The sequence below is a fragment of the Leptonychotes weddellii genome, chromosome 14 (genome assembly GCF_054177405.1).
Source record: "Leptonychotes weddellii isolate Sample4059 chromosome 14, ASM5417740v2, whole genome shotgun sequence".
NCBI lineage: Eukaryota > Metazoa > Chordata > Mammalia > Carnivora > Phocidae > Leptonychotes > Leptonychotes weddellii.
This window is the reverse complement of record NC_138382.1, coordinates 57,554,631-57,582,510: the sequence shown is the minus strand read 5'-3', so window position 1 is coordinate 57,582,510 and position 27,880 is coordinate 57,554,631. Positions and strand designations below refer to the sequence as shown.

Below are 27,880 nucleotides of genomic sequence, written 5' to 3'. Positions count from 1 at the left end.
AAAATAACTCTGCCTATACTTGTACAGCTTCTCAAATCATGTTCGAAGGGTCTCACATTCGATGATCAAGAAATTTTAAAATAGCAGTAATTATTTTCATTTTAAGAAAAGGTTCCCCTTCTTCCTCCCCTACCCCAAGTATTTAACATGAAAGAATGGGCTTTCTTACACATTAATTCAATATGTATTTGAAGCAGCAACAATAACCATCAATAATTTGGCATTTCTGTTTACAGTTGCTCCAAACTTTTTTCAATTTCACAAAGCCATTATCCAGTGTTGCCATGAAATAGAGACTGTAAATTCTAGGTAGCAAAGATTCTTTCTGAAACCAAAGTTAAGTCAAAGAAATATAAAGCAGGGCATTACACTAAATTTCTGGATCTAGTACACTAAAAAGAGTGAAACCTAGGAAAAGTTACCTACTGTTTTATAGAAGAAATAAAGACCTGCAAAAGCTGATTTTTGGTTGTATAATATTTTACACACTGTGTGGATTTGCGGCATCTGCTAATTGAAGCAGACATGCACTGTATTTATCCCTGCCCTATATCCTAGATCCCTCCCTCCCCACCCCCAACAATCTACTACCTTATACCAAGTATTGTGGATATGAGCCCAAGTCATCCCAGACAATCCAGTGAACAAAGTTAGTGTAATGCACTGGTGTGAAGTGTGAGATAAAAAAAAAAAGTCCCTTTCAATCTTCATCAAAGTTTTGCTGTAGAAGAAAATTGGCAGCCAAGTTCTCATTCTTCTCACAAGCAAAATACGCTTGTATCACAAGTCCTTCAGGAAATCCTAGTGCCTTTAACTGGAAGAAAAGAGAGAAAACACACATGGGTTCCAACATAGCAATAGGGGCAGATCAGCATTGAAAATATGAAAGGCACAAAAAAACTCTTGAAGACGTTATGTGAACACATGCCTACCTGAGTATGGATTCACTGTCCAACCCGAGCGGCTAGATGGGAGCCTAGACCTCTTTATCAACCACCGATGAAATTCTCTGTTCCTAGTTAAAGCTATTAGACGAACAGCTACTCTGCTAACACTCAATGGCACTAACACTAAAAATTAGTTGCTGACTATGATGGTTTAAAAATAAATGACCCTACAGCCTACAGAAATGTGTAAATCAAACAGCTTTTACTATGTAAGGGGGGCAGGGAGATGAAGATGAGAGCAACAGGAGAGGAGTTTAACAACTTCATCCAATTATTTATAAAGAAGGTCAGTCAGGTCAACTATCACTCTCCATCTCCTCACCTTATGAAACACTTCACATACTAGAAAAATGGGTGATCAATTATTAATATTACATGATATATTTTGAGATCAAGACATACGGTGTTCTATTTATATCTGCTTAATTTTTACAGCATTTTAAATGGTGATATCAGCCACTTAGTTTTGTTTTCCTAGTCTATTACTGTGACTCCAAAATCACTGCTTTTAAAAGTCTTTAAGCACTCAGGTCAATTAGGTACTATATATTTGTCAACCAAGTATTTTTTATGAAGCCTCTGTTCAACTGTCTAAACCACCTGCATTAGACTATTATACCAAGAAATGACCTTAAGTCTCAATTCAGCATGATTAACTATTCATCCATGAAAGGAGAAGATAAAACTCAAAAATGATTTTGTTACCTAGGTCTTGTCCAGATTAAAGCTGGGCTAGCTGAAGTAAAAGGTAGATAGGGCACGATCCAATTATATGCTTCTACAAGGCACACACTTTAGATTCAAAGACACAAATATGCTGAAAGTAAAAGGATGGAAAAAGATATATACCATGCAAACACTTACAAAAAGAAAGCTGGAGTAGCTACATTAATATCAGACAAAATACACATTAAGATTAAAAACTGTTACTAAAAACAAAGACATTTTATGATGATAAACCACCAGGAAGACTTTGTTATAAACACATGTTACAAGAGAACCCCGAAACACATGAAACAAAAACTGAGAGAACTGAAGATTCTGGTGATTCAACAGTAGTTGGAGACTTCGCTATCCCCACATTCAATGTTGGACAGAACGACCAGGCAGAAGACGGACAAGAAAGCTGATTTGAGCCACATTATGAACCAACTTAACCTAAAAGACATTTACGGAACACTTAACAACAGAAGATCACACGTTCTTTTCAAGTATGTATCAAACATTCTCCATAAAGACGATGTTAGGCCAAAGAACTAGCCTCAATGCATTTAAGAGAATTAAAATTTTGCAAAGTACATTCATTCTCTGACCACAACACAATGAACTCTGAAATCAGCAACAGAAGGAAATTTGGGAAATTCAAAATATGTGGAAGTTAACATAATCCTTAACCAATGGATGAAAGAAGGAATCACAAAGGAAATTAGAAAACACTTGAGATGAATGAAAACACCGCCGAACTTACTAAAACTTATAGGATGCTGCTGTAGCAGTCCCTTGAGGGAAATTTATAGCTGTAACTATCTGTAGTAAGAAAAATCTTAAATACATAATCTAAGGTTCTAGTTTAAGAAACTAGAAAAAAGAGAAAACAAAATCCAAAGCAACCAGAAGAAGAAAAAGAATAAGGGTTAGAGAGAAAATAAATAAAATAGAGATTAGAAAAATACAATCAGGAAAACCAGAAATTGGTTCTTTTTTTCTTCAGAGTAACAATACTGACAAATGTTTTAGCTGAACAAACAGGTGAAAAAAAAAAAAAGAAATCGCAGGATTCAAATTACTAACATCAGAAATGTGGGAACACTACTATTGTTTAGAGAAATAAAAACTATTTTAGGAAAATACTGTGAACAATTGTATGCCATCAAATTAGATAACGCTGATGAAATACAAATTCCTAGAAAGACAAAATCACCAAAACTGACTCAAGAAACAGAAAATCTGAAGAGCCCTGTAACAAATGAAGAGGCTGAATTAGTAATCACAAAATTTCCCCAAAAGAGAAGCCAGGCCCAGATAATTTTACTGGTGAATTCTACCAACTGTTGAATGAATTAAAACTATTCTTCATAAACTCTTCTAACCAAGAGAGAAGAAGGGAATACTTCCTAATTCATTCTCTAATGAGGCCAATATTAATGATACCCAACCAGACAAAATCATCACACACACAAAAAGCTACAGACCAATGCTCCTTATGAATACAGATTCAGAAATCTTCAACAAACATTGGCAGACGAAATCCAGCAACATGTAAAAAGGACTATCCACCACAATCAAGTGGGATTTATCCTAGGAATGCAAGGCTGGTCCAACATACAAAAATCAATGTTATTAATAAAGCATATTAACAAAAAAAGAACAAAACCACACAATCATCTCAACACATAAAAACCATCTGACAAAATCAATACCCTTTTGTAATAAAAACACTCAATAAACTAGAACAGAAAGGAACTCCCTCAACCTGATAAAGGGCATCTAAATCTAGTAAAACCCATAGCTAACATCATACTTAATGGTGAAAGACTTACTGCCTTCTCCTAAGATCAGGGACAAGACAAAGATGTTGGCTCTCACTACTTCTATTCAACAATACACATACACAGAAGGCTGCAAACAGGACGATTAGGCGAGAGAGAGAGAGACAGAAAGAGACAAAGAGGGACACCTGGGTGGTTCAGTCAGTCAGACCTTCGGCTCAGGTCATGATCCCAGAGTTCTGGGCCGGCATCGGGCTCCTTGCTCAGTGGAGAGCCTGCTTCTCCCTCTGCCTGCCGTTCCCCCCCCGCTTGTGTGCTCTCTCTCTCTGACAAATAAATAAAATCTTAAAAAAAAAAAAAAAGAGAAGAGAAGAGAAGAGAAGGGAAGAAAGGAAAAGAAAACAGAAGTGAAGTGAAGTGAAGTGAAGAGAAGAGAAGAGAAGGCAAGGCATCCATACTGGAAAAGAATTAAAACTACTTGCAAATGATATTCTACAATTAGGAAATCCTAAGAAACACACACAAATTATCAGAATTAATAAATGAGTTCAGGAAGGTTGCAAGTTGTAAGATCAACACATAAAAGTAAGTTGTATTTTTATACAGCTAGCAATGAACAATCCAAAAATGAAATTAAGAAAACATTTCCACTGATAACAGCATCAAAAAGAATAAAAATACTGAGGAATAAATTTAACAAAAGAAGCACAAACCAAAGACTATAGAACATTTCTGAAATTATAAAAAAAAATCTAATAATGGAAAGGCATCTCATGTTCATGGCTTGGTGAGATTTAATACTGCTAACATGGCAATATTCTCCAAACTGATCTGCAGAAAAAACACAGTATTAAAATCCCAGTTTTTTGTTTCACTTTTCTTACAGAAATCAGACAAGTGGATTCTAAAATTGATATAGAAATGCAAGGGATCCAGAACAGCCAAAACAATCTTGAGAAAAGAAAACCAGAGATTTCAAAACTTACTACAAAAAGCCACATTAATTAAGACCGTGAGGTAGTGGCATAAGATAAACATATAGATCAATGGAACAAAACTGAAAGCCCAGTAAACCCTCACAATTATGGCCAGTTGATTTTCAAAAGGATGCCAAGACAATTTAATGGAAAAAGAGTAGAATTTTCAGTAAACGGTGCTGGATATCCACAAGCAAAAAATATGAAGTTAGACTCCTACATCTCACACTATAAACAAAAAGTAACTCAAAATAGATCACAGACCTAAATACAACAGGAATTATAAAACTCCTCAGAGAAAAGATAGGAGTAAATCTTTGACCGTGGATTAGGCAACTTCTCTTAGTATGACACCAAAGGCACAAGCAAAAAAAGAAAAGAATTTCTTCTCCAAAACAGAAATCAAGAACGGATATCCCTAACCATTAAAAAAAAAAAAAAAGCTATAGAACAACTGAGGCAAGTGTCATTCACTCACTTCCCTTATTTGAGGGGGAGAAATATTAGCATGATACATAAAATATCTTTTAAGAAATACATAATTATAAACCTTGAACACTTGAAATGTTTATATCATAAATATGAACAAATTATCTTTCAGATGATTTTCTAAGTATTAAGTTAAAATGAACTTTAACAGATTTCCATCTCAAAATGCTTCAGAAGATAAGATGGGGCAAGTACTGTGATTCCATATTTACAAATATTAACAATGGAGCCTAGAGAAAAACGAATGACTTGTCAGAGTATATCATATAAACTAAGTTACTGCAGTGAACTGGTTGACCTAGTAAGATGGAAACAGAATTATGATATCAGGTTCTGATGGTCAATGTACATATTTTTTATATTTAATTCATATACATATCTATTTTACATTTTAGTGACAGTAGTAAAGTAAAATTTAAAAAAATGGATAATTTTGAGTTAGGCATTCACTTTAAGGTCATTTTCCTTCTTTTAAAGATTTTTATTTATTTATCCGAAACAGAGAGCAGAGAGAGGGGAGCAGCAGAGGGAGAGGGAGAAGCAGGCTCCCCACTGAGCAGGGAGCCCACCACCGACACGGGGCTCGATCCCAGGACCCTGGCATCATGACCCGGGCTGAAGGCAGATGCTTAATGGACTGAGCCACCCAGGTTCCCCTCAGGTCATTTTCTTTATAAATTTTAAGACATAAATGAAATCTTTAATTTTTAAAATATGTTTGTAACTATCTTATAAAGCTGACTGGCATTCATTACTAGTCCCTTGGCTAGCACAAAGGCCACGATGTGAGAGCAGGGATGAAAATACATGGTCTTTACAGCAATCCTCAGGACAGTGCTGTATCTGGCTCTGTCCAATAGCACTATCTCCAGGGGCAGAAATACCGTGTATCTGTGCTACCCCCACGCAGCAGCCCCTAACCCCGTGTGACTACTGAGCATCTGAAATGTGGCTAGTGGACTACGGAACTAAATTTTCAGTTTTACTTCAACTCACCCTTTCTATAGCTTCTTTTTCCTGAGGCGTTACTTGAATGTAGTTCATATGACCACTTCCGGCTTCTGCAATTCCTCCACTGCCACCTCCACCTCCTCCTCCTTGACCACCAGCTTCTTGAACTGGTTCATTTAACATCTGAATAAAATGCTCCTGGTGCTGGCTAATTTGCTGTGGTAATTTGAAGGACAGGAAAAAAAACAACAATACAATGATATAAAGTATCTTCAGGAAACTAAGAATTCTAAACACAAATAGGAGAGAAAGCTAGAATTTTGTAACTGCCTTATTTTTAGACTGATTCTGAATTATTTAATCTTTGGAAGGATGTGATTTCTTATATACTATTAAAGAAACCTGGTACTTTTCAGTGAGGCAAACAGTGAAGAAATAAGAGAATTGAAATTCTCTTCCATAAATGCGTCCCGTCCCCCCAAATCAATGTTAAAAAACTACTTGGGGACTATAAAAAGAAACAAAACTTCTGTATCTTCCACACTAGTAGGTAGTACAACACTGTATAAAACTCAAAATACTTTGTGACTTGAGCATTAAATAAACCCATGGGTATGTCTCTAAGAGGCAATGCTCCACTATAATAAGTGTGGGGAAAAAAGATTTTATAAACGGTTTCTTTGATAAAGAGTTTCTCTGATTCTTTAATAGTTTCCCCAAATTATTATTTGACCAACTTAAATTAACCTCCCCCCCCACTCTTGTTTTTAGTACATCTAATCTACAGCATATTCTATTGAGTGCAGCTCGGAAGAAGAGTTTATAGAGCTTGTGGAGGGGAAGGGAGTACACACAGACTTTAAAAAAGTATGATATACTCTACAAACTCACTTTTGAAATTAACTCTGATTAAATAGTTACCTGCAGTAATTGAGGATTTTCCCGACCTATCTGTTGTAGCAATGCTGGAAGCAGGGAAGGATTCTGTTGAATAATTTGTCTCATCTGTTGAAACTGAGGCTGATTCCGTAAAAATTCAAGGGGATGTCCTAAAAAACACATAAACATTTTTAAACAAAAGCAGCAATTACATATACAAAGAGCTGGTTCAATCATAATATTAGACAGCAAACACTGACAAGTAAAAAATATGAGTTCGCAGATGTATATAAAAATGAATAAGGACAAAAATCTTTAAACCGTACAAACGTCCAAGTCTTATACTATAGAAATTACTCCTATTAGCAAAGGTAGAGAGTACAGAACACTGAAAGAACGAAGTTTTCCTACAATTGTCCCGGGCAGTCAATATCATCAAATAATGAGAATTTATGACCTGCATGCACTCTATCAAAATAAAAAGTACTAATACTGTTCCTAAGAAAAATACATACCTAGAACTAACAAAACCAAAAAATCCACCTATAATACAACCCCAACCTTTAAGGAAAAAAACAAAACAAAACAAAACAAAACAAAAACAATCTGAGCTTGAATTCCTGCGAAATTCTAAACCAAATAAATCAAAGATAATATTTAAAAGAGTTCAGATATGCAGATCAGAAGCAGTTTTATTAATACAACTTAAATTACAATTAGAAAAACAATTTTGGTTATTACCATTAAACTTCAAACATTTATAATCTATAAAAGCTTGAGATAAATAAGCTATAAGTAGGGGCGCCTGGGTGGCTCAGTCGTTAAGTGTCTTCGGCTCAGGTCATGATCCCAGGGTCCTGGGATGGAGCCCTGCATTGGGCTCCCTGCTCAGCAAGGAGCCTGCTTCTCCCTCTCCCCCTCTCCCTGCTTTGTGAGCACACGCTCTGTCAAATAAATAAATAATCTTTAAAAAAATAAAATAAATAAACTATAAATCAATCTAGTAGTAATACATTTAGAACTCTTTAGTCCAAAATCCCATGACAATAATAAATATTAAGGATGCCAAGATAGAACTTGCAACTTTTTGGGGGTAGTCGTGGTTGTCTGATTATACTACGTGAAACCAAAAATTGCATACAATTATGTTTTTGAGGTTATTAATGAATTATGACAATTTTTTAGATGTTATTTCCTAAATTATCCAAATTAAAATGGCCACATGAGTATGAGAAGTACCCTTCCTTCTGTGACACTGGTTTTACAGATGAAGAAAATGAGACTCAGAAACTAAATTAATCCATTAAGGGCTGCTAAATGGGACAGTAGTCCATATCTGAACCAAAGCAGTGGCCTCTTCTTCCCATTCTTATGCTAATTCCATAGAAATGAAAGCCTGTCCTCTGGGAGACTGTACACAAAATGCTCAGGGCTTGTTGTCAACTAGAGCTGACGGTCGTAAGAAGAGCTAGGAAAAGCATCAAAGAAGGGCCTCTTCAAAATGATCAGTTTAAATTACTTTATCACTACCGTACACAGAACGGAGACTGAAGGAGAATGAAGTAACTCCTGGGCCCCCCACAGGCTCCAGGGCCTCTGTAGTCACACCTTCGGCAATGGAAGGGTGGGTGCCAACCAGTAAAGAAAGAGAGGTGAATTCAAGATTGACTTTCACCTCTAGACCCAAGTCTTCAAACTTCTCAGTGCTTTATTTCTTTGGTTGTATAACAGCCACTAAGATAGTCCTGGCTTTGAAATGACACATACTTTATGACATTCATAGGGAAAGAGAAGAGACAAGGTGAGCAAACGTTCTAAATCGCTTCAGAATGTTAACACAAAATGCGAACTGGGAAGCATCTCTTCCTCCGAACAGGCTAAACAGAATGTGCCCTTTGCCCAAACTACGGTGCCGAGGTCTCAGTGAGAAGGTATGCTATAGCCCCTGGAGAGAATTTGTTTGGGGCCCTTCTCTAACATCAATGGATAGAAAACTTGTGTGAAGAGTCCTTCAGATGCTCCAGGAAAAAGCCTCAGCTCACACGAGAAAGCCAGGACTGTGCCCCGCACCGCCCCAGCCCACTCTAACCTCCAGGGCTCGCTGTGGTTGTCGATGCCGTCGTCGTCGCCGCAGCGGCCGCCACCGAAGATGGAGGAGCCCCAGTGCTGACCGCAGGAGGGGTGTCCACCACAGCCTGACTCTCTCTATCTCCGGGGATCCCCTACAATACAATTTCCCTGCTTTAAAATAGCTTGTCATTCAAAGTTAGTTCAATACTATACAAAGTAAAAGATTTATTGATCTATTTAACGTGCTTGTCTAATTTCCAAAAGCATCAAACAGATGTCTGCTTCTATTAAAAGTAAAGGATTAAACTTATCTGAAAGCTGCATATATTCAAAGTGCATTAGAAATAACATGAGCGTGGTCTAGAAGAACCCATACTGCAATAATGTAAGGCAGCACTGTCTAGCAGAATTTTCCATTATGACAAAAATGTTCTGTATCTGTGCTATCTAATAAAATACTCATTAATCTCATGTAGCTAATGAGAACTTGAAATGTGGCTGCTACTAAAGAAACTAATTTTTAATACGCTTTTAATTTTTTTAAATTAAAATAGCTACTTGTCCTCAATAGTACTTAATAGCTATTTTACTAGACAGTGCAGATCTAAGGTATAAAGAGATTTGTAATTTAAAACATGCATAAAACAATGTTTACCTATAGCAACACATTATATCTAACATCAAAGATCCTAAGTTTGTATATAAGGAATAACGTACATTTTTAAAAGGCTATTAAAAATTTTTTAAATATCAATACAAACCTTATTAAAATTGGATATATTTGGTTTTTATGCTATATATTACTCTAATTTTTGAATTTCATACAAACTCACCAGCTCTGCCATAGAAAGGTTTGCATTTGTAACCCTAGCCTTAAAATTATCCAAAGAAACAGGTTTTGATGCATGTACAGTTCTGAAATGAACCTGGGGGGAAAAAAATCTAATGGAAACAGAGCAGGTGGCAACAGTGGCCAAGCAAGAAGGATCTCCTCTATTGATCCATGGTTCTGAGAAAGCGTCCTCCAGAAAGTATCACATCCAAAAAATGAACACTGATTATTCAAAATTTACAAAAGTAGATATAAGAACCTTAAATATTTCAGTATTTTCTAAGTTTATAGCATTTGTCTTCTGAAGTTATTAGAATTTAAAACTGCACTGAGACTTCTGGAACACTATTTTGATGCATGATTTACAAGACTTTTCATATACAACCTATTAAAAAAGTCTTTATGAAATCCACATAGATTGTGAAGGCAGAGAATGAAGAAGGAAATATTACATTTCGGTAAGAGATGATAATGGTAAATGCTTCCATTTCCCAATAAATCAGAAGTCAAAATCATAAACATATAACAAATTATGCATAATGAGCCACATTAAGGGTAATGGCTGCCGGCATTAGATGTCACTTCAGGCATTAGAAACAAATGTTTCTGAGAATCCCTTGACTACTACTGACAATAAGTAAGCTAACAACTCAAATGCCAATGGAACCAGGCAAATAACATCATACACTGAATTAAATGCAACGATGTTATGTCACGTAACAGGGAATGGATGGGAGGAAGATAATGAATTAAATAGTCTATGATCTAAAATTTTTCCTAAACCCTTGCAAAAATCCAGAATCCAAGTTGTCCAGACAAACCAGCTCTCTGAATTAACTAATTAGTTAATTAATTAATCTTCCAAGTTTTTTATTTTTTACATAGGCTCCACGCCCAGCGTGGAGCCCAACTCGGAGCTTGAACTCACAATCACCCTAAGACTGAAACCCGATCTGAGATCAACAGTCGGACGTTTAACTGAGCCACTCAGGCACCCCTCTTCCAAGTTTTTATTTAGGATGTCAGTTTTTTTTCTTTTTCTTAGCTATCTGAATTTGTAAGTGAAATCTCTTCATTTTTAAAAGTTGCCGACTAATTACAAAAATGTACACAGTACAAGACAAATAAAATTGGGCTTGGGCTTCCAACTCGATACTTTTGCCCTCAACAGTATACCCAGGAAGGGTGCCTGGATGGCTCAGTTGGTTAAGCATCTGCCTTTGGCTCAGGTCATGATCCCAGAGTCCTGGGATCGAGTCCCGCATCGGGCTCCCTGCTCAGTGGGAAGCCATGCTTCTCCCTCTCCTTTGCCTGCAGCTCCCCCTGCTTGTGTTCTCTGTCAAATAAAATAAAAATAAAAATAAAATCTTAAAAAAAAAAAAGTACACTCAGGAGTATGCTGGCCATCAAAAAAGCTACTAAAATGGTAGATTAGATTTAAAAAATCTGTCCCCTTCTACCCCCCAAACACACAAACTGCCATCCTTTGAGGATAACATGAATGGGGTAGCAAAGAGAGAGCCAATTTTACAACTCATTTAGCTATGTTGTTTCCTAACTAAAAATCACATCAAAATCTTTTGGAAGAGGTTACATTTTACCAACACAAAATATTAACAAACTAAGAAAAATAAAAGCATTACGTAAATTACTAGCATATATTCACATTCTCCTGTGAATTGTTATTGTTCCTTAAAAATCTTTGGTATTTTGGTATTAAACTACAATAAACAAAGTGAAATATTTCTCACCATTAAAAGATACTCCACTGCTCTGTCGGGGTTGTTGAAACTGGCTCTCAGGGCTGCGATCACTTGCTCTCGTTCATATCCCATCGACATGATCTCAGTTACCATATTCTCGTAAGACTGACCTGTCACTAAGAAAAGGTGTGTGGGGTGGGAGGAAGGGAAAGAAAGGAAACATTTAATAAATATGCACTTCCTGCCTATTTCTTGAGTGTATATGTATGTAATGTTTCAGGCACTGCAGGACTAGGGGTACAAAGATGAATAACAGTACAAACTACAACACATATGTGGTAGGTAGAATAATGCCCCCCTGCCAATCCCCAGAACCTATAAATATGATAGGTTACAAGACAAAGTGGAATTAAGGTTGTTCATCAGCTGACTTTCAGATAGGGAAATTATCCCAGATTATCTGTGTAGGCCCAATGTAATCACAAGGGTCTTTAAAAGTAAAAGGAAAACAGATGGGAGGGTCAGAGAAACAGATGTTAGGACAAGAGGAAAGAAGCAAGGTCACAGACGCTATGCTGCTGCCTTTGATGACAGAGGAAGGGGCTCTAAGCCAAGGAAGGCGGGCAGCCTCCAGAAGCGTTGAAAGGACACAGAACAGATTCTCCCCCTAGAATGTACAGAAAGGATGGTAGCCCAGTGATTTAGCCCCTTGATTTTAGTCCAGTGAGGACTATGTTAGACTCCTAACTTACTGTGCCTTAAGATAATAAATCTGTTGTTTCCTACCAGGAAGTTTGTGGTAAGTTATCAATAATCATAGCAACAGAAAATTAACACAGTATGTTTAGTAAGTACAATAAAAACATCAGATACAAATGTATGACAAATACAGAACAGAATTAGCAGGTCAGAGAAGGCAACCTGGAAGAGACAGATGAACTAATTTTTGAAAACAAGGAGGGACGTTTCAGGCAATCGATTCTACTGCAACAACTTCAGTTTTCCTTTGACATCTTTTATTATCAAAGCGGAGGAAAAAAGGAGGCTAGAAGCAGGAAAGTCAGACTTTCATATACCATACAGAGCTGGTGCAATGCCCCAAGCACTACTATCCCAGGAAGTCACTTCCCACAGGCTGTCTCCAACCCAAACTTGCTCTTCACAGAAATGGCAGACCACAGAAAACAGTCCAAAAGAAAGCCAACTCTCTATACTAAACTTACCTCACTTAAGCCATTTTTTCTTCTACTTCTCTTCTGGGTACCATTCCCTTTCTTGTCTCCTCAAAGAACTGGACCCTTTAGTTATCCTCTCTCTTGTCCACCTCCCATCCTTCACTCTCCACTTAATTATCCTGATCAGCAGTTAACTATACCCTAGAATGTCATCCTAAAAACAGAAGCCTACCCCCTTGGTCGCATCTCAATTCCTCTTTGAGGAACTGGTCCACCTGTCTGCTGCCTTCCCCTTCCAGCCATAGCTATCTGCACAGGCTGTGTCCACTTCTCACATTCCACCCACTCCTTAGTCAATATTGATACGTGATTTTGATCTCGAAAGATGTCCCCCTCAGATGTACCCCACCAGTATCTGACTTCTCCCTTTCAATAACTAGCACCTCTATCCACCCAAGCACAAGAGCCAGGAACCCTGGTGACTGCCAAGTTCCCTCTCCCTTCCCTTCCACACTTTATCTACCAGCGTATCTGCTAGGTCCTATCTCTGAATTACAGTGCAAAATTACCTACTTCCCTCTTTGTCCACTGCCTTCACTGAAGACCAGGCCACAACAATCTCTCATCTGGATTACACTCTGCTTCCTCTCCTGCCCCCGAGCCTATAACCTATTCTGCCAGCTGGAAAAGCAAGCTTTTTAAAAAGAAAACCTCATCTCATTTCGGGCTCCCAATACTCAACAATCTCTGTACACCACACTCCAACCAAGCTGATGTTTTCCAGTTCACTTCACAAGTCATACCTTTTAGAACCAGTCCCAGAACCTCTACACACTTACACACACACGCGCGCGCGTGGCTTCTCTGAGAGTCAATTCCTTCGCAGGCTCCAGTTCTCAATTTAAACTGAGAATACATCCCAGAGATGTACTACCTAACTATCCTAAGTATAAGTACCTTCCGTTTTTCTTTATGGAAGCCATTAGTTTCCTTAAAATCATTAATCATGATTTGCAATTTACTTTGTTTCACCCTTCTTTCTTTCCCCCATGTGACTGAAAAGCTCAACTGTGAAAGGGACCCTGTCATTTTGCATCACCATTTCCCTGGCACAGGTGAATGATTTATTTTTTTCTGCAAAATTTTCAATAAAGGCATTTAATAGCTATGAAAGTATATTTTTAAAAAACTAAGTATCATTGAGGAAATGTGATATTTTTTATCTTGTTTAGAGTAATGATTTTTCCTTTCCCCTTCCATAAAGGACTTGTTAATGTATTTTTATTTCTTAATTACCCATTCATATGATTCTAGCACTACACTATTTTGACATGATGTTTCTCATTTAATTCTCACAATAACTCCATGAGAAAGGTTTATTGTGATCATGGTTTAACAGTGGCTGGTAAGTCATGGTACAGACTAACAGGCTGTCAGAGTACAGAGCTCCCACACCTAGTCATCAAGCTACACCTCCTAAAATCATGCCTCCTAATTAATCAAGTTATAAAACTCAAAAAGAAATGCCTATAAGCAGTATGATACTCTTCAGATCGTAATAGTACAAGGGCAAATGACTCACAGGAAAACTAGAGACAATGGACAACACAAGGGAGAGCTAACGAGGCTCTCTTGAGGAAAATAGGGAAAAAAACAAAACTGATTTTGACAGACTAAGTGTGAAGGGGAGATGAAAAAGCATTATCCAATAGTTAAAGCTGGGACACAAAAGTACGTTCACTGCAAGTACCATACAAGCAACAAGACAGAGATGGGACCCGAAAGGGCTTCAAACTGGAATAAAGATAAAGTGTAAGACAGATTTAGTAACATTTTATACCCATTTCACAAACATTTTGTAATAAACCTGTACACAGTTCAAACTTTGTTAAGACCTCGTTTAAAATTCACATTTGGAAAATTATCTGCTTTAACCCAAAGAATATGCTTAACTCTAATAGTACAATTTAAAGGATTCAATATATAAACACATTAACTCACAAAGTCTTTAGTAACATTAATCGAATAATTATCTAAATCATTTAACAGCTTGATTATAAGCAACCATGAAAATGAACACATTTTCATGATCTAGAAAAGTGCAATTTGAACCTCTTCCCTATCTCTTATAAGGTTATTTACAATGTAGATACTTACCAAGTGCACTTGTTGCATCTTCAAAAAGGTTCGACCGAGAAGAATCTCCTGATGTACTGCAAAAGGTTTTTAGAAAACTGTATATCAGAAAGTATATAAAACTTACATTAGTTTAGTAACTGTCCAAATTTTAAAGAGACTGTTTGATTTTAATTAAATGTAAAGGTCTGGCTACAGTGTTTAAACCATCTTCTACATTAAACCCCAAAGCTTTTTCCATAACATTTATGGCTTGGGAAGAATTTTCAATCTTTATATTCATACTGTTCTGCAAATGCATCACTTTAAATGTCCAATGACATAAAATAACAACTGAACAGAATGCTTACCATTTAAGGAATACAAAAAAGATAATGCACAACTATTTTCCTAAAAGAATTTACAATGATAGGTTAAATAATCTGTAAGTCAAGTCACAATAGAAAAAATACCAAACAGTACAAGTATCCTCCACTTTTCCAAAGTTCACATTCCACCACATTTTGCTTTTACAAAAGATCTACATTAGTACCCGTCTTCATTAACTAGAAGAAATCTGAAGAGAATTTTCTCTGAAGAGGACTTCTGCTTTTATGAGAAAAGTGAAAGTAGTGTTTCATTTTTTTGCGGCAAGCCTTTATAGAGGAACACACCCTGAGAAGCAAGAGCAGCCCCCAAGCTCCTTCCCCAGAACTGTACTTAAGCATCTCAGCATCAATTCTGAGCTGTGTCTGTGAGCATCTGTGCTTCATCTAAATGTATTTTGTGCCTCCATTACCAAGATGTGTTCTAACGTATCCGAAAAGCCTGAGAGATTATTTTACGGGTCTGGGAATGATCAAAACTTTTTCTACATAAATTTATGGTAATTGCTTCTTTGCTTTATGCCACTTCAGCTTACAAAAGGTTTCACAGGAATGCTCTACTTTCCAATAGTGGGGGAAACCTGTACACAATAAACAGCCGAAGTAGAAACCACATTAGGCTGGAAAGGCCTGGGAAATCTTTACATAACAGAATTTCAGTTAGGTCTTATAGGTAAGTTTTCAACACAGGAGCTGAAAGAAGACATTCAAGTCAAGGAACATGGCAAAAGCAAAAAACGGAGGGGTGTGATAAAATCCAAGTTGTAACCGAAAGTAAACCAATTTAAAAGGACTAAGTTTCTGTTGGGCAACTGCAGAAGATGAGTCTGGAAAACAAAGTAGACAAAAACAAGATTATGAAAGACCATGAAGAGTAGGCCAAAGAAAAATAAGTTGAAATTTACAAAGTAGTAAAGGTAGCAGCTAGCAGTTTAGATTAAAACATACATACAACACAACACACACTTATACCTCTGTCCCAATTTTAAAAAATAAAACACAGTATGGGCGCCCAGGTGGCTCCGTCAGTTAAGCGTCCAACTCTTGATTTCGGCTCAGGTTATGATCTCAGGGTCGTGAGATCAAGCCCCATGTCAGGCTCCACACTGAGCGTGCAACCTGTTTAAGATTGTCTCCCTCTTCCTCTGCACTCCCCCCCCAACCCGTACCACAGGAAGAGCAAGAGATATATCTAAGTTTGAATTCATAAATTATTTTCTAATCCTCAGTTTCTTCATCAATACAATGATGTCAACAATAATATCCATGTATCCCAAAGTGCTGTACGTAGGGTTACTGCTGGTAAAGTGTTTAGCAAAGTGCCTGACATCATAACATCCAATATGATTAAACTAATTTTCTGGTGTAATTTTTAAATTATCTTCATTAACTAGATAATAAAGCTAACTTATATAGAAGGCAAAACTTTGAAAAAATTATATATAGAAAAAATAATTCTCTTGCCCAAGACCCCTACCCAGGGAACAATCACTACCACCAGTTTCTATATAACAATGACTATGTCCTACCTTTGGGTGTGTTTTATTTAACTTAATTATCTCATGTTAGCATAACAATGACCTCAAATTTTCCCCACAGACACACAGTATTCCACTTAATTGACCAAATCAAGCTATTCATAGGGAATTTTTAGTTTGGTTCTCAACTTTTAAATTCTTTCTGTAGTCAAATTTATCAATTGTCCCTTTTATGACTTTTTTGATTAAGATTATTTTTATTTTTCCCATGTTCTCTAGTTTATGGTTTCCTTTTATGTTGATTCTTTCTCTACCTAGAATTTATTTTTATGAGTACAAGGTAAGTGATCCATCTTCCCTCTTCCATCTGGCTAGGCATTAATCCCAACAGCATCTTCCCCACAGTGGTTTGAAATTACATCTTTATCTTACATTAAGTCCCAGGTATGTATTCTGGTCTGTTTCTAGACTACCATCTATTTACCTAAGCAGTCTTTCTAGTAAGAGCCATTGTAAATTATTACAGTCATTTACCACCATGTATAATACACTTTACTACCTGGCAGGATTAATCTCCTTCATTCCAGTTCTCTTACAGGATAATTTGTGCTGTTGTGCACACTGCTTTGAAATTTCTTTTTACATATCTCAGATAAGAGTGAGGTAGGGCCGAACCACAATTCTTCAACCTTGATTCCACTTCACCACTTCTCCTTCCCCATCTGCAGTTATCAGTGTGCTGTCCCATTGCTACTGTTCTTCTACACATTACTATACACAGCCATAGAATATGTTGTTTTGTAGCTTTTGCTTGGTTTATGGTTATTGCCCATATTGTTTTGTAATCTGTTCTTCTCACTTGATAACAAAGCCTTGAAACCACATTCACTCAATATGATACATACTACATACTTTAACTGGCCGGTAGTATTGGACATTAGGGCTTCTCAAACTTTAGGAAGCCCAAGAATTTACCAGCAGAGCTTGTTAAAATACAGATTTCTGGGATCCACCCCCAGATAATTCTAATTTAGGTCAGGGGTTTAATTTCAAACAAACTCCCACTAATGCTGATGCTGCTTACTATCACTTTGAGTAGCACTGCTCTCTAATATGAATAAATTACAGGTCAAGTCATTCCCTTACTAATGTATTTAGGTTGGTTCCAATTTGCCTTTAACTATAAATAATGTAGTCTTGTGCACATGCGCAGTTTCTCTAAGGTAAAGATAAACAAGTAGAATTTGCATTGTAACTGGTGGTTTTTAAAGAACAAAATTGGCCTAAAGACACAAACGCCTATTAATGAAATGTCAGGCCAGTGGTGATGAATAAACTTTCTGGTATCCCTCAAATTTATACCAACATGTCTCTCGACAATTATCTCACTAAGTTTCGTGCTTTATAGGACACTCCACGTTGTACAATACAGATGAAAGGACTAAGGCACATTTAAGCAGCCAGTTTTCTGAGCTTCTCTCATCCTTCCTTTCCCATGTTATCCTTCTCTAAAGTGATAATGTGGGGAAATAAAAATAAGCAGTTGGTGTAGAAGGCCAAACCAAGTAAGTAACTCTAGCATCTGCTCTCTGTATCACTGACCATCTACTGATTTATGCAACTTCTGTAAGTCTGAAAACGTAATACTGACTCTTGAGAATGCGTAATGAAACTGTACCCCAGAAAGAAATTTTAAAAAGAGATAATAAAGAAATTTGGATAGATCATATTAGCACATTAAAATATACTGATCAATTCTGAAATTCTCACTATGAGCTTTTCAAAGAGCTGAAAACATTTAAGAAAATAAAATATACTGCACTGAATGAAGACATATTTAATTACAGTTACAATATTTATATGATCTGGAAAACGAATGTGTTAAATTTGTTCAGTTCCCTCCCATACACAGAACTGACGAACAACCTTTTGATAGAACAGCTTAACCTGAGTCTAGGTTCTCTCCCACTAGGTAAGAGTGTTGAATGCATTTCTAAATATACATGGGAGAAGCATCAAGTTAGGCAACAGTGTCTCAATGCCTAAAGCAAAGTTCAGCAAGCAGGCATAGGGGAAGCATTTTATTACCTGAGCCTATGCTCTCCTCGTAGGGAATCAATTCCCTGGAAAGAGGCCCTAAGTGACCAATTAATCAGATGACTCAAACCTCTCCAAACACTGTGGACTGCGTCAGACACAGTAACCAGACATAAAGGCAAACATTAAAATGAAGGATCCTAATTTTTTTCTAATCATTGTTGTATTTATCACAAACATGCTTTCCTATCAGTGTTTCCAACTCCTGTATAATCTCTACTCCATCTGGTTCTGATTCCGAGGACTTTAACTACTGCCACTGAGGTCCCAAGCTGTACTGAAGTCACAAAAGACAAACAGTGCCAGTGCACACTGGACTTAATACTACCCATGTTCTCAGATAAAGGAGAAATTCTCTATATGTGTCCACCCAAGAGAACCAAAGCACTTGTTTTGGTTATTTTATTTATCCTTGGGGGGAAAAAAACCTTTGTCATAAACTACTCAATACTCCTGCCAACTTCCCACAAGAAAATATTTCTTGCTCCTCAAATATCCTGCACCTTTTCTTTTGTTTTAAAGATCTACACTGGTAAAATTTAAATTTCTACAGAAGTTCACAAAAATATAGATAAAACAGTGGAAAATTCAAACAATCCATATGTTCAACAAAAGGTAGTAGGTCACTATGCACAATAGTTGATACTTAACTCTGCTGTGAACATGTGCTATTTCACAGCTTTTACATTCATTATTTCATTTAATCCTTACAACAACTCTAAGAGATAGGTCCTATTGTCATCCACTTTTTTTTTTAATTTATTTATTTGACAGAGAGAGACACAGCGAGAGAGGGAGCACAAGCAGGGGGAGTGGGAGAGGGAGAGGCAGGCTTCCTGCTGAGCAGGGAGCCCGATGCGGGGCTCGATCCCAGGACCCTGGGATCATGACCTGAGCTGAAGGCAGACGCTTAACGACTGAGCCATCCAGGCACCCCATGTCATCCACATTTTACAGATGAGGAAAATACCCAAAGATGTTATTTTTCTAAGGTTAAGTGCCAACAAATGTCAGATCCAAACACAATGCTACGCAGCAACTGGAAATATTTAGTGGCATGGAAGGATATTTACAATATAAATGACAATGATCAGAAAAGAATATAGATCAAATATAAATAATGATTAGGGGTCAAGGTCAAATTATTTATAATGTCAAACTATAATAAAATAGCAAGTTATTTTTATTCTTGTAAGTCATTTATATTTCTTAATTTTTCTACACAAAATAAATAATGACTTTGACCCTCTTTCCCCTCCCCCGTGGGAAAAAAATGCAGAGTATACAAATCTGGATTATGGAAATTTAAACAGGCACAAGCATGCTGTTTTAGTCACAATTCAATGTTTAGAAAAAGTTTAACGTAGCAGAAACAAAGTTTGATCAAAACAATCATCAAAATAAATACTCGCGTTAAGTTCTTGTCATGAACTTGTGTTGAGATATGATTTCCTAGACTGTAGGTCTTACCTGTCAGTTGCTGTTGGACTCGTAGCCACAGGTGTCTCTGCTGGCTTTTCTGCAGGCTTCTCTGGTTGCGCCGCACTAGCAGGTGCAGGTTCCGAAGATGCTGTCGTTGGTGCTGGAGTGACGGATGCAGGGGAAGGAGTGGGAGCCAGAGTGGGAGCAGGGGCTGGGGCCTGAGCCACAGCTGGAGCTGTGGAGGAGCTAACTGTGGTAGTGGTGGCAGGATTTGACTGCTGGGTTGTGGCTGGTGCTGGTGTTGTCACTGCTTTGGGCTAAACACATTAAAAAAGTAAAACAATGGATTATGATAAAATACATTACCTGATCTCTAAGTAGACTGTATGGTTACAGGAGGCTACAAACGTAACAATAACACAAACTTGTAACTTGAAAATAATTTCATAAAGTAACGTAATAAGTGATCAATATTATCCATCTGAATCACTACTTAACGTTACTCTTTCAAAGCCAGTGACAGCATATGTATTATCTATCAACCTTAATTAGCTTTAGCTAATAGTTTCAGTCTTTGTTATCAAGTTAATACGAAAAAGAACCAAAAGCAGCCACTACTCAGAAATATACAGAATGTGTACTGAGAAAAAGAACCATATAATTACTGTCCCACCACCCCCAAGCACTACACTTTAAGTTCCTTGGTTATAATTTTCAAGTATTTATTGTCATTTAAAAGCGTCACCAACATAACTTTGTTTGATTTGAGCTGGTATAGAGCACACTGGAGAAAGAGTGGCTTGTGCAAGGTAGGGCAGGGGAATTAAAAGAAATACTAGCAGCGTTCATTCCCTCCTTTCTTTATTCTAAGAGCCCTGTGTTTAGCCCTGTAACTTTTAAACTGCCAATACTCTGCAAATTATTAATGTTCTAAAACTCCAGTCTAGATGAAATGAAATTTAAATGCATTACTATGCTCATTTATTTCCCTTAAGATTACTTGTGATCAATATAATACAGTCACATTCCATGCCCTCAAGGTCTCTGTTGCCATAGAGCTATTTAAGCCTCATTCTAAATGGTATCAAACCCATCTGCTTTTTGAAGTTTTTCTGCTTACTTTTGATCTAAATAGCTTTTTCCTGTCTCTTCTTTATAATAAGGTCATTTCTCATTGCTTCCATAATGCCCAATTCTTCCCCTTCTAATAGCTGGCTTCTATTAACTTGAAAATAAAATAACCGCAAATATCATTAGAACCCTATGTAAAATAAGAAAAGGCTTGGCTCTAAGTAGCTATTCTTCAAATGCATGGATCTATTCTGAGACCTATCCTGCTTAATTCTTAGCTATGTTCTAAATAATCAAAGTTATTATAATATTAAAGGAAATAACACCAATAACATACATATCCAAATATGTGGCTACCACATTTTCCATTATGTACTATACATAAACTAGATGAGACAATGGAATATTATTCAGCCCTAAAAGGACACAAATTCTGGCATGTAGCTACAACATGGATGAACCTGGAAGACATTATGCTAAGGGAAATAAGCCAGTCACACAAGGGAAACACTGTATGATTCCACTTACATGAAGTATGTAGTTAAACTCATAGAAAGTAGAATAGTGGTTACCAGGGCCTGGGGGGGCGAGGGAAATGGGAGATACTATTTAGTGGGTATAGAGTTCTAGAGACAGATGGTGATGATGGTTGTAGAACATGAATGTACTTAATGCCACTGAACTGTACAATTAAAAATGGTTAAACTGGTAAATTTTGTGTTATGTATATTTTATCACAGTTAAAAATACTAGACTGAGACAAAGTTTCCTCAGATGATTCTGTTCCTCTATATGTAAAGTTTAACATTTAGTGAGTATAAGTGCTTTAATATAACAAAATCACTATGGTTCTTAATGGATTAAAAACTTTTAAATCCAATACCTATGTTTAGCTGCTTTTTCTCAGGACAAAAATATGCAGTTAATTAAAATTTACTTGCTCAACTATTTTCTACTGCATATAGTACCTTAAACTTACAAAAAAAATCCTCATTTATTCTTTCAGTCTTTGATAAACTGTTTTCCAATTACTTATTTAAACTTATTTTCAGTGTCACAAGTATCACTGTTCTTCTCAGATTACGACAACTCAGTCCTAAAAATTCATGTCATGAGTACCACGACATCCCTATTTAACTCTCCACTGCATGCTTATGTATCTTTAAACAAAAATATAACAGAACCTCTGAAAGAACCCAAATTCATTCTCTGCCTTAGAGAAAAACTCTGACTTTTATAAACTGTCCCAAATATATTTCAATCCAACAAGTCACAAAAAATTCCCTTTAAAAAACTTCCTCAAGGGGCGCCTGGGTGGCTCAGTTGGTTGGTTAAGTGTCCGAATCTTGGTCTGCCATGATTTCAGAGTCCTGAGATTGAGCCCCACGTCCAGCACTGCACTGGGCAGAGAGCCTACTTAAGATTCTCTCTCTCCTTCTGCCCTTCCCCTCTAAAAAACACCACCAAACCAAAACGTTTCTCACAACTATCATTCTATCATTTCTTCAGCTGCCTTTTCCTTTTTTAGCATCTAAAAATCTACCCCCTCACCTAAGGAATATCACTGAAATTATGAGTTTACATGCCTTTTCTGCCTGAGAGGTCAAGTCAGATCTAGTACATAATTTAGCAAGTCCCTTTAAGGCACCCTTATTAAAAACACAAAATAAGAACTATTTACTCAATTACTAAGAATCACACTTTAAATTACTTAATTACCGATTTTACTACTCCAGCAAAACTTAACAATTTTTACATGACCTTTTATTATCTGTTTCATTTAAAGTTATGTTTAAGCTATAAATGTACAAAATAATTAACTTTATGGCTGACTCAAAGTAGACTGTTAAAACCTTTAAATAACAGTTAAGTACCTGCCATATGGATGTGCACAAACTATATACACAGTTGGGATCATTATTTAAAAAAAAAAAAAACCCAAAAACCCTCATATGCATAAAGATATACAGAACAAGGCTCAAACTCACTTTTGTCACCATAACCACCACAAAGTTTTTTTCGTCAATTTTATATTCTTTTAGAGCAGTATCATCATTGAGGATTTTGCCTAGTACATTAAGAAAAAAAGAACACATTATTTGAAGCCCCATAACCTTTGTTTTACACATTAACTGAAGTTAAAATAATCACCAATGTCAATTCTATCAATTAATACTTTCCCCAAAGAAAAACATTAACTAATCAGCCAAGATAAATATAAACGGAAATATAATCGGGTAAAAAGGCACTAACATTTGACTGAAAGATATCAAACACAAACACCGTATATATTTCTGAAAGACTCAATCTGTATACACAATTTATAAGATGACAATTTCTAAAATCAAAGACTGTCACTGTAAGCAAGAAGATGGCATATTACTTACAATATTTAATTCATACCTGCATAAATTAATTTTTGACCTGCTACAGGAAAGGCATCTTTCCCCTTTTCAGATTCAATCTTCTCTTTCAGTGCCTTCACCTACAGGAAAAACAAAGATTTTTTTCTAAAAAGTCTAAACAACAAATGACAATCCAGAATTTGAATAAATAATGCAAGGTAAAATTTTATGCATATTAATTATTAAATATACTTCCAAAAACTTAAAGATCCTGTCTTTACGATATTATATCAAAAAGACTCATTCTTAATACATATCGCTAGGCATAATAGGGGCGCCTGGGTGGCTCAGTCGTTAAGCGTCTGCCTTCGGCTCAGGTCATGATCCCAGGGTCCTGGGATCGAGCCCCGCATCGGGCTCCCTGCTCCGCAGGAAGCCTGCTTCTCCCTCTCCCACTCCCCCTGCTTGTGTTCCCTCTCTCGCTGTTGTCTTTCTCTGTCAAATAAATAAATAAAATCTTAAAAAAAAAAAAATACATATCGCTAGGCATAAAAGGTATAAACTTTGTTTTACCACAGATGCTAGACATACACAGATTAAAAAGAAAAAACTTTACCAGTTGACTTGATAAATCCATTCAAAATAAAGATTTCAACATCAGAAAGTTTTGATTCTCATTATAGTTTATGGCCTTATTTCCCACAGAGTAAAAAAGTAAAGAAAAACTCTCTAACCTAAAAGGCCTAAGAAATGAAATAGTCACTTCTACATTAATAATAGAAGTTAAATATGAATGTTAAATGGCAAATGATTCACTTTAAAAGTGGGATACGTTTCATTATAATCACACACGAGGGGGCTTAAAGACCAATTAAAACAATTTCTGGGGATGTGGCGTGAACATCTGTATTTTTTTTTAAAGCTTTACAGGTGGTTCCAAAGTTCAGCCTTGGCCAAGGACCACTGTACCACTTAAATGATCTTAAACAAGTAGTTCGGTTTCTCTCAAATATCAGTCTCATCTACGAAGTACGAGGGACTGAAATAGATGATCTTTATGGTCTCTTTGATTCCTAAAATTACGTGACAATAGGCTCATTATAAGGTATTTTGAAAATGAGTCCAATCAATTTCTGACACTGATCAGAAAGCAGGGTGGCAGAGGAGTACAAGAGGCAAGAAGACATAATGGAACTAGTTTCATTACTTTAAAGGCACAAGAATCAAGAGGGAAAATTCTATTCCTTCTATTTCCGAGAATACTTCTAAAAAGTGTCTAAGTTGATAGTTCTGAGCTTTAGGTGAAAGACTGCCTGATAGGGATACAAAGAGAGTGTACTAGTTTCATTAAAGACACAAGAATCAAAGGGGAAAATTCCATTTCCTTCAATTTCCCAGCATACTTCTGAAAATTGTCTAAGTTGATAGTTCTGAGCTTTAGATGAAAAACCGCCTGAGAGAGAAAGAGAAGGTCCCTTTGTACAATTAAAAAGCAACAATGTATCTTCCAAAAGAAAAAAAAGATGATAATGCTTATACAGCTTTAAGTACATTAACATACACAAATTCAAGTAATTCTTAAAACTCTGGGACAAATGGGAATATCATCCACTCAATGTTATAGATGAGAAGAGAGGTTAAATCTCCTCCCCAGGTCACACAGCTACTAAGTAGTAGATGAAACCCAAAACAGCTTTCTGACTTCAAGCTTTAAAGCAGAATTATTTTGCACACACCATATAAATTACCCTTGCTGCACTGATCTTCCTGAAATGAGTCAACAGCATCACCACTATTCTGATGTTCCCCAAAGTAGAAATCCATCACAAGAACCTAAGTCCACTATTTTCTATTGTTCTGAATTTCAAAGGTTAAATGAACACAAGTAACAACTTAAAAAAAAAAAAAAGCACTCAGAGAATCTGATCTCAACATCAGTAAACTCAGGCTATAAATTCCACGGCCTTATTCAATTTCACATAATGTTCTTTATCATAATGGTAAACTCTCTGCTATGTGTGTTTCAGAATAAAGAAGAACAAAGACTTCACAACTTCAATAACTCTACAGTTGGCCCTTGCTTTAAATTAATGTTGACAGTTCTGATTTTACCTATACATTCAACTAGCACTTCATGATAAGAGCAGGAAATAAAAGATATGATATATCCAAATTTCTAACATAAATTTTAAAGATCATTTCACTAAATCCCTGCACTGCTATGGATTCTAACGCCTAGAGCAATGATTCTCTAGGTGAGGTCAGGGAGCCATAAAGGTTCGTGAGACCTTATCAAGTGGTCTGCAAGGTCAAAGACATTATTTGCCTTTTTCCATTCTAATTTTCTCACAACTATATACTTGAGTTTTCCAGAGGTTACAAAGCATGTGATTCCACAAAAGACTGAATGCAGAAGCAGGTGAGAAGCTATCTATCTTCTATTAAGCCAAACATTAAAGAGTTTTGCTGGGGTGTCTGGCTGGTTCAGTTGGTAGAGCATGTGACTCTTGATCTCAGGGTGGTGAGTTTGAGCCCCATGCTGGGTGTGAAGCATGATGGTACATTGGACTAATCATGTCTGAATAAAAAAAAGCAGAACAACAACAACAACAAACACCTCCAATCATTTTGCTCCAAAGAAACCAAGCCGGTGATTAAAGAATATTAAGAATATAACAATGAGAACTCTATAGACATCACTATCTATATAATTTGGCTAAAAAAGTAATCACAGACTAACACTCTTAAGTGTTTAGGGGCGCCTGGGTGGCTCAGTTGTTAAGCGTCTGCCTTCAGCTCAGGTCATGATCCCAGTGTCCTGGAATCAAGCCCCGCATCGGGCTCCCTGCTCCGCGGGAAGCCTGCTTCTCCCTCTCCCACTCCCCCTCTTGTGTTCCCTCTCTCGCTGTCTCTCTCTCTGTCAAATAAATAAAATCTTAAAAAAAAAAAAAATTAAAAAAACAAAACAAAACAAAAACTTCCCAACTGGGGCACCTGGGTGGCTTAGTCGTTAAGCGTCTGCCTTCGGCTCAGGTCATGATCCCAGGGTTCTGGGATCGAGCCCCGCATCAGGCTCCCTGCTCAGTGGGGAAGCCTGCTTCTCCCTCTCCCACTCTCCCTGCTTGTGTTCCTTCTCTCGCTATGTCTCTCTCTGTCAAATAAATAAATAAAATCTTAAAAAAAAAAAAAAAAAAAAAAAACTTCCCAACTCCCCATATCTCTTGTCAGCTACACTCTCCTCCCCTTAGTCTCAGGCATTTTTCAAAAAATTAACTACACTACCTGTAGAACTTACTGGTAACACCAGACTTACTACTCAACTATACAGTGCTGACAAAAGAATGGACTTTATTCTCATTCTGCTGCTTATTTTCTCCCTATCCCCAGGATTCCATAAAACTGCTCTTACCAGTTATCACCAAATTCAGCAAAAATCATAACCAGACACTTCTTAGTCCTTTCTTACCTTACTTGACTTGTCACATTAAACAGTACTGAACCTGTTTCTCCTGTTTACAGTGCTTTCCTTTGGCTTCCGTAAGGCCATGCTCTTCTGGATTTCCTCCTATCTCTCTGTTCACGGCTTTGTGAAATCCTCTTCCTTGGCTAGCCCTTTAAGTGCTACTCGGGGTTATACCCAAGGCTGCCTTTTGTTCTATATAAACTTCCCAGATAATCCATCTCCTTTAGTTTTAATAACCATCCAGGTGTCACTTCTTAGCCCTCTCAACTTTAGCCATGCATACTTAAGTCTCTACTTTATCCCATAGGCATTTCAACCATAATATATTTGCTTAAAGATGGCCTATAGACTAGTAAGTCTAAATCCTAACCTGATCAAATTGAACACACTTTAAAACAGCTTATTAAGAAAGGTCTTCTTTCTGGATGTTGCAAAAAAAGAAGAGGTAGCACCTCTGCACATGGCTTGTCTTGGGAAAGTTATGACCAGCAACACATGCAGTTATGACTCCTCTAACTGCGCTGAGCCCCATGCCAGTGCTATTTCATTAAGTAGTAAACAGGATGGATCTAGAATTGATCACCACAGTCCCAATAAATAACGAAGGCTACCCTTTCATTTTTGCTAAACTTTCATTTTGCTGTTTATTTCCCCCTGAAGAATGAGTTTATCATCAACCCAACCATCAACAAAGCACTGTTATCAGAAACCAAACTTTTTTCCTAGCCGCATACTTCTCTTATGAAATTGTGTGCATTTCAAAAGAAAAACATATTCTTTTTTTTAAATTTTTTTTTATTCTTATGTTAATCCCCATACATTACATCATTAGTTTTAGATGAAGTGTTCCATGATTCATTGTTTGTGCATAACACCCAGTGCTCCATGCAGAACGTGCCCTCCTCAATACCCATCACCAGGCTAACCCATCCTCCCACCCCCCCTCCCCTCTAGAACCCTCAGTTTGTTTTTCAGAGTCCATCGTCTCTCA

The 27,880-nt window shown here is 36.9% G+C and overlaps 1 protein-coding gene across 3 annotated transcripts in view; it reads right to left on the bottom strand.

Moving 5' to 3' along the window:
* Positions 1-161: 161 nt before the first annotated feature.
* RAD23B (RAD23 nucleotide excision repair protein B) overlaps positions 162-27,880 on the bottom strand; it is a 40,100-nt gene continuing 12,381 nt past the window's right edge. Inside the window, exons 2-10 of one of the 3 annotated variants that reach the window (XM_081803326.1) lie at positions 23,485-23,566; positions 23,070-23,149; positions 20,059-20,327; positions 14,670-14,746; positions 11,386-11,513; positions 8,822-8,954; positions 6,775-6,902; positions 5,899-6,069; positions 162-814 (exon numbers count right to left, since the gene is read on the bottom strand). In XM_081803326.1, coding sequence (XP_081659452.1) covers positions 701-814; positions 5,899-6,069; positions 6,775-6,902; positions 8,822-8,954; positions 11,386-11,513; positions 14,670-14,746; positions 20,059-20,327; positions 23,070-23,149; positions 23,485-23,566 — 1,182 coding nt within the window. In that variant the 3' untranslated portion in view covers positions 162-700. The remainder of the gene's footprint in view (positions 815-5,898; positions 6,070-6,774; positions 6,903-8,821; positions 8,955-11,385; positions 11,514-14,669; positions 14,747-20,058; positions 20,328-23,069; positions 23,150-23,484; positions 23,567-27,880) is intronic. The other 2 variants (XM_081803327.1, XM_081803328.1) reach the window with 2 other exon arrangements.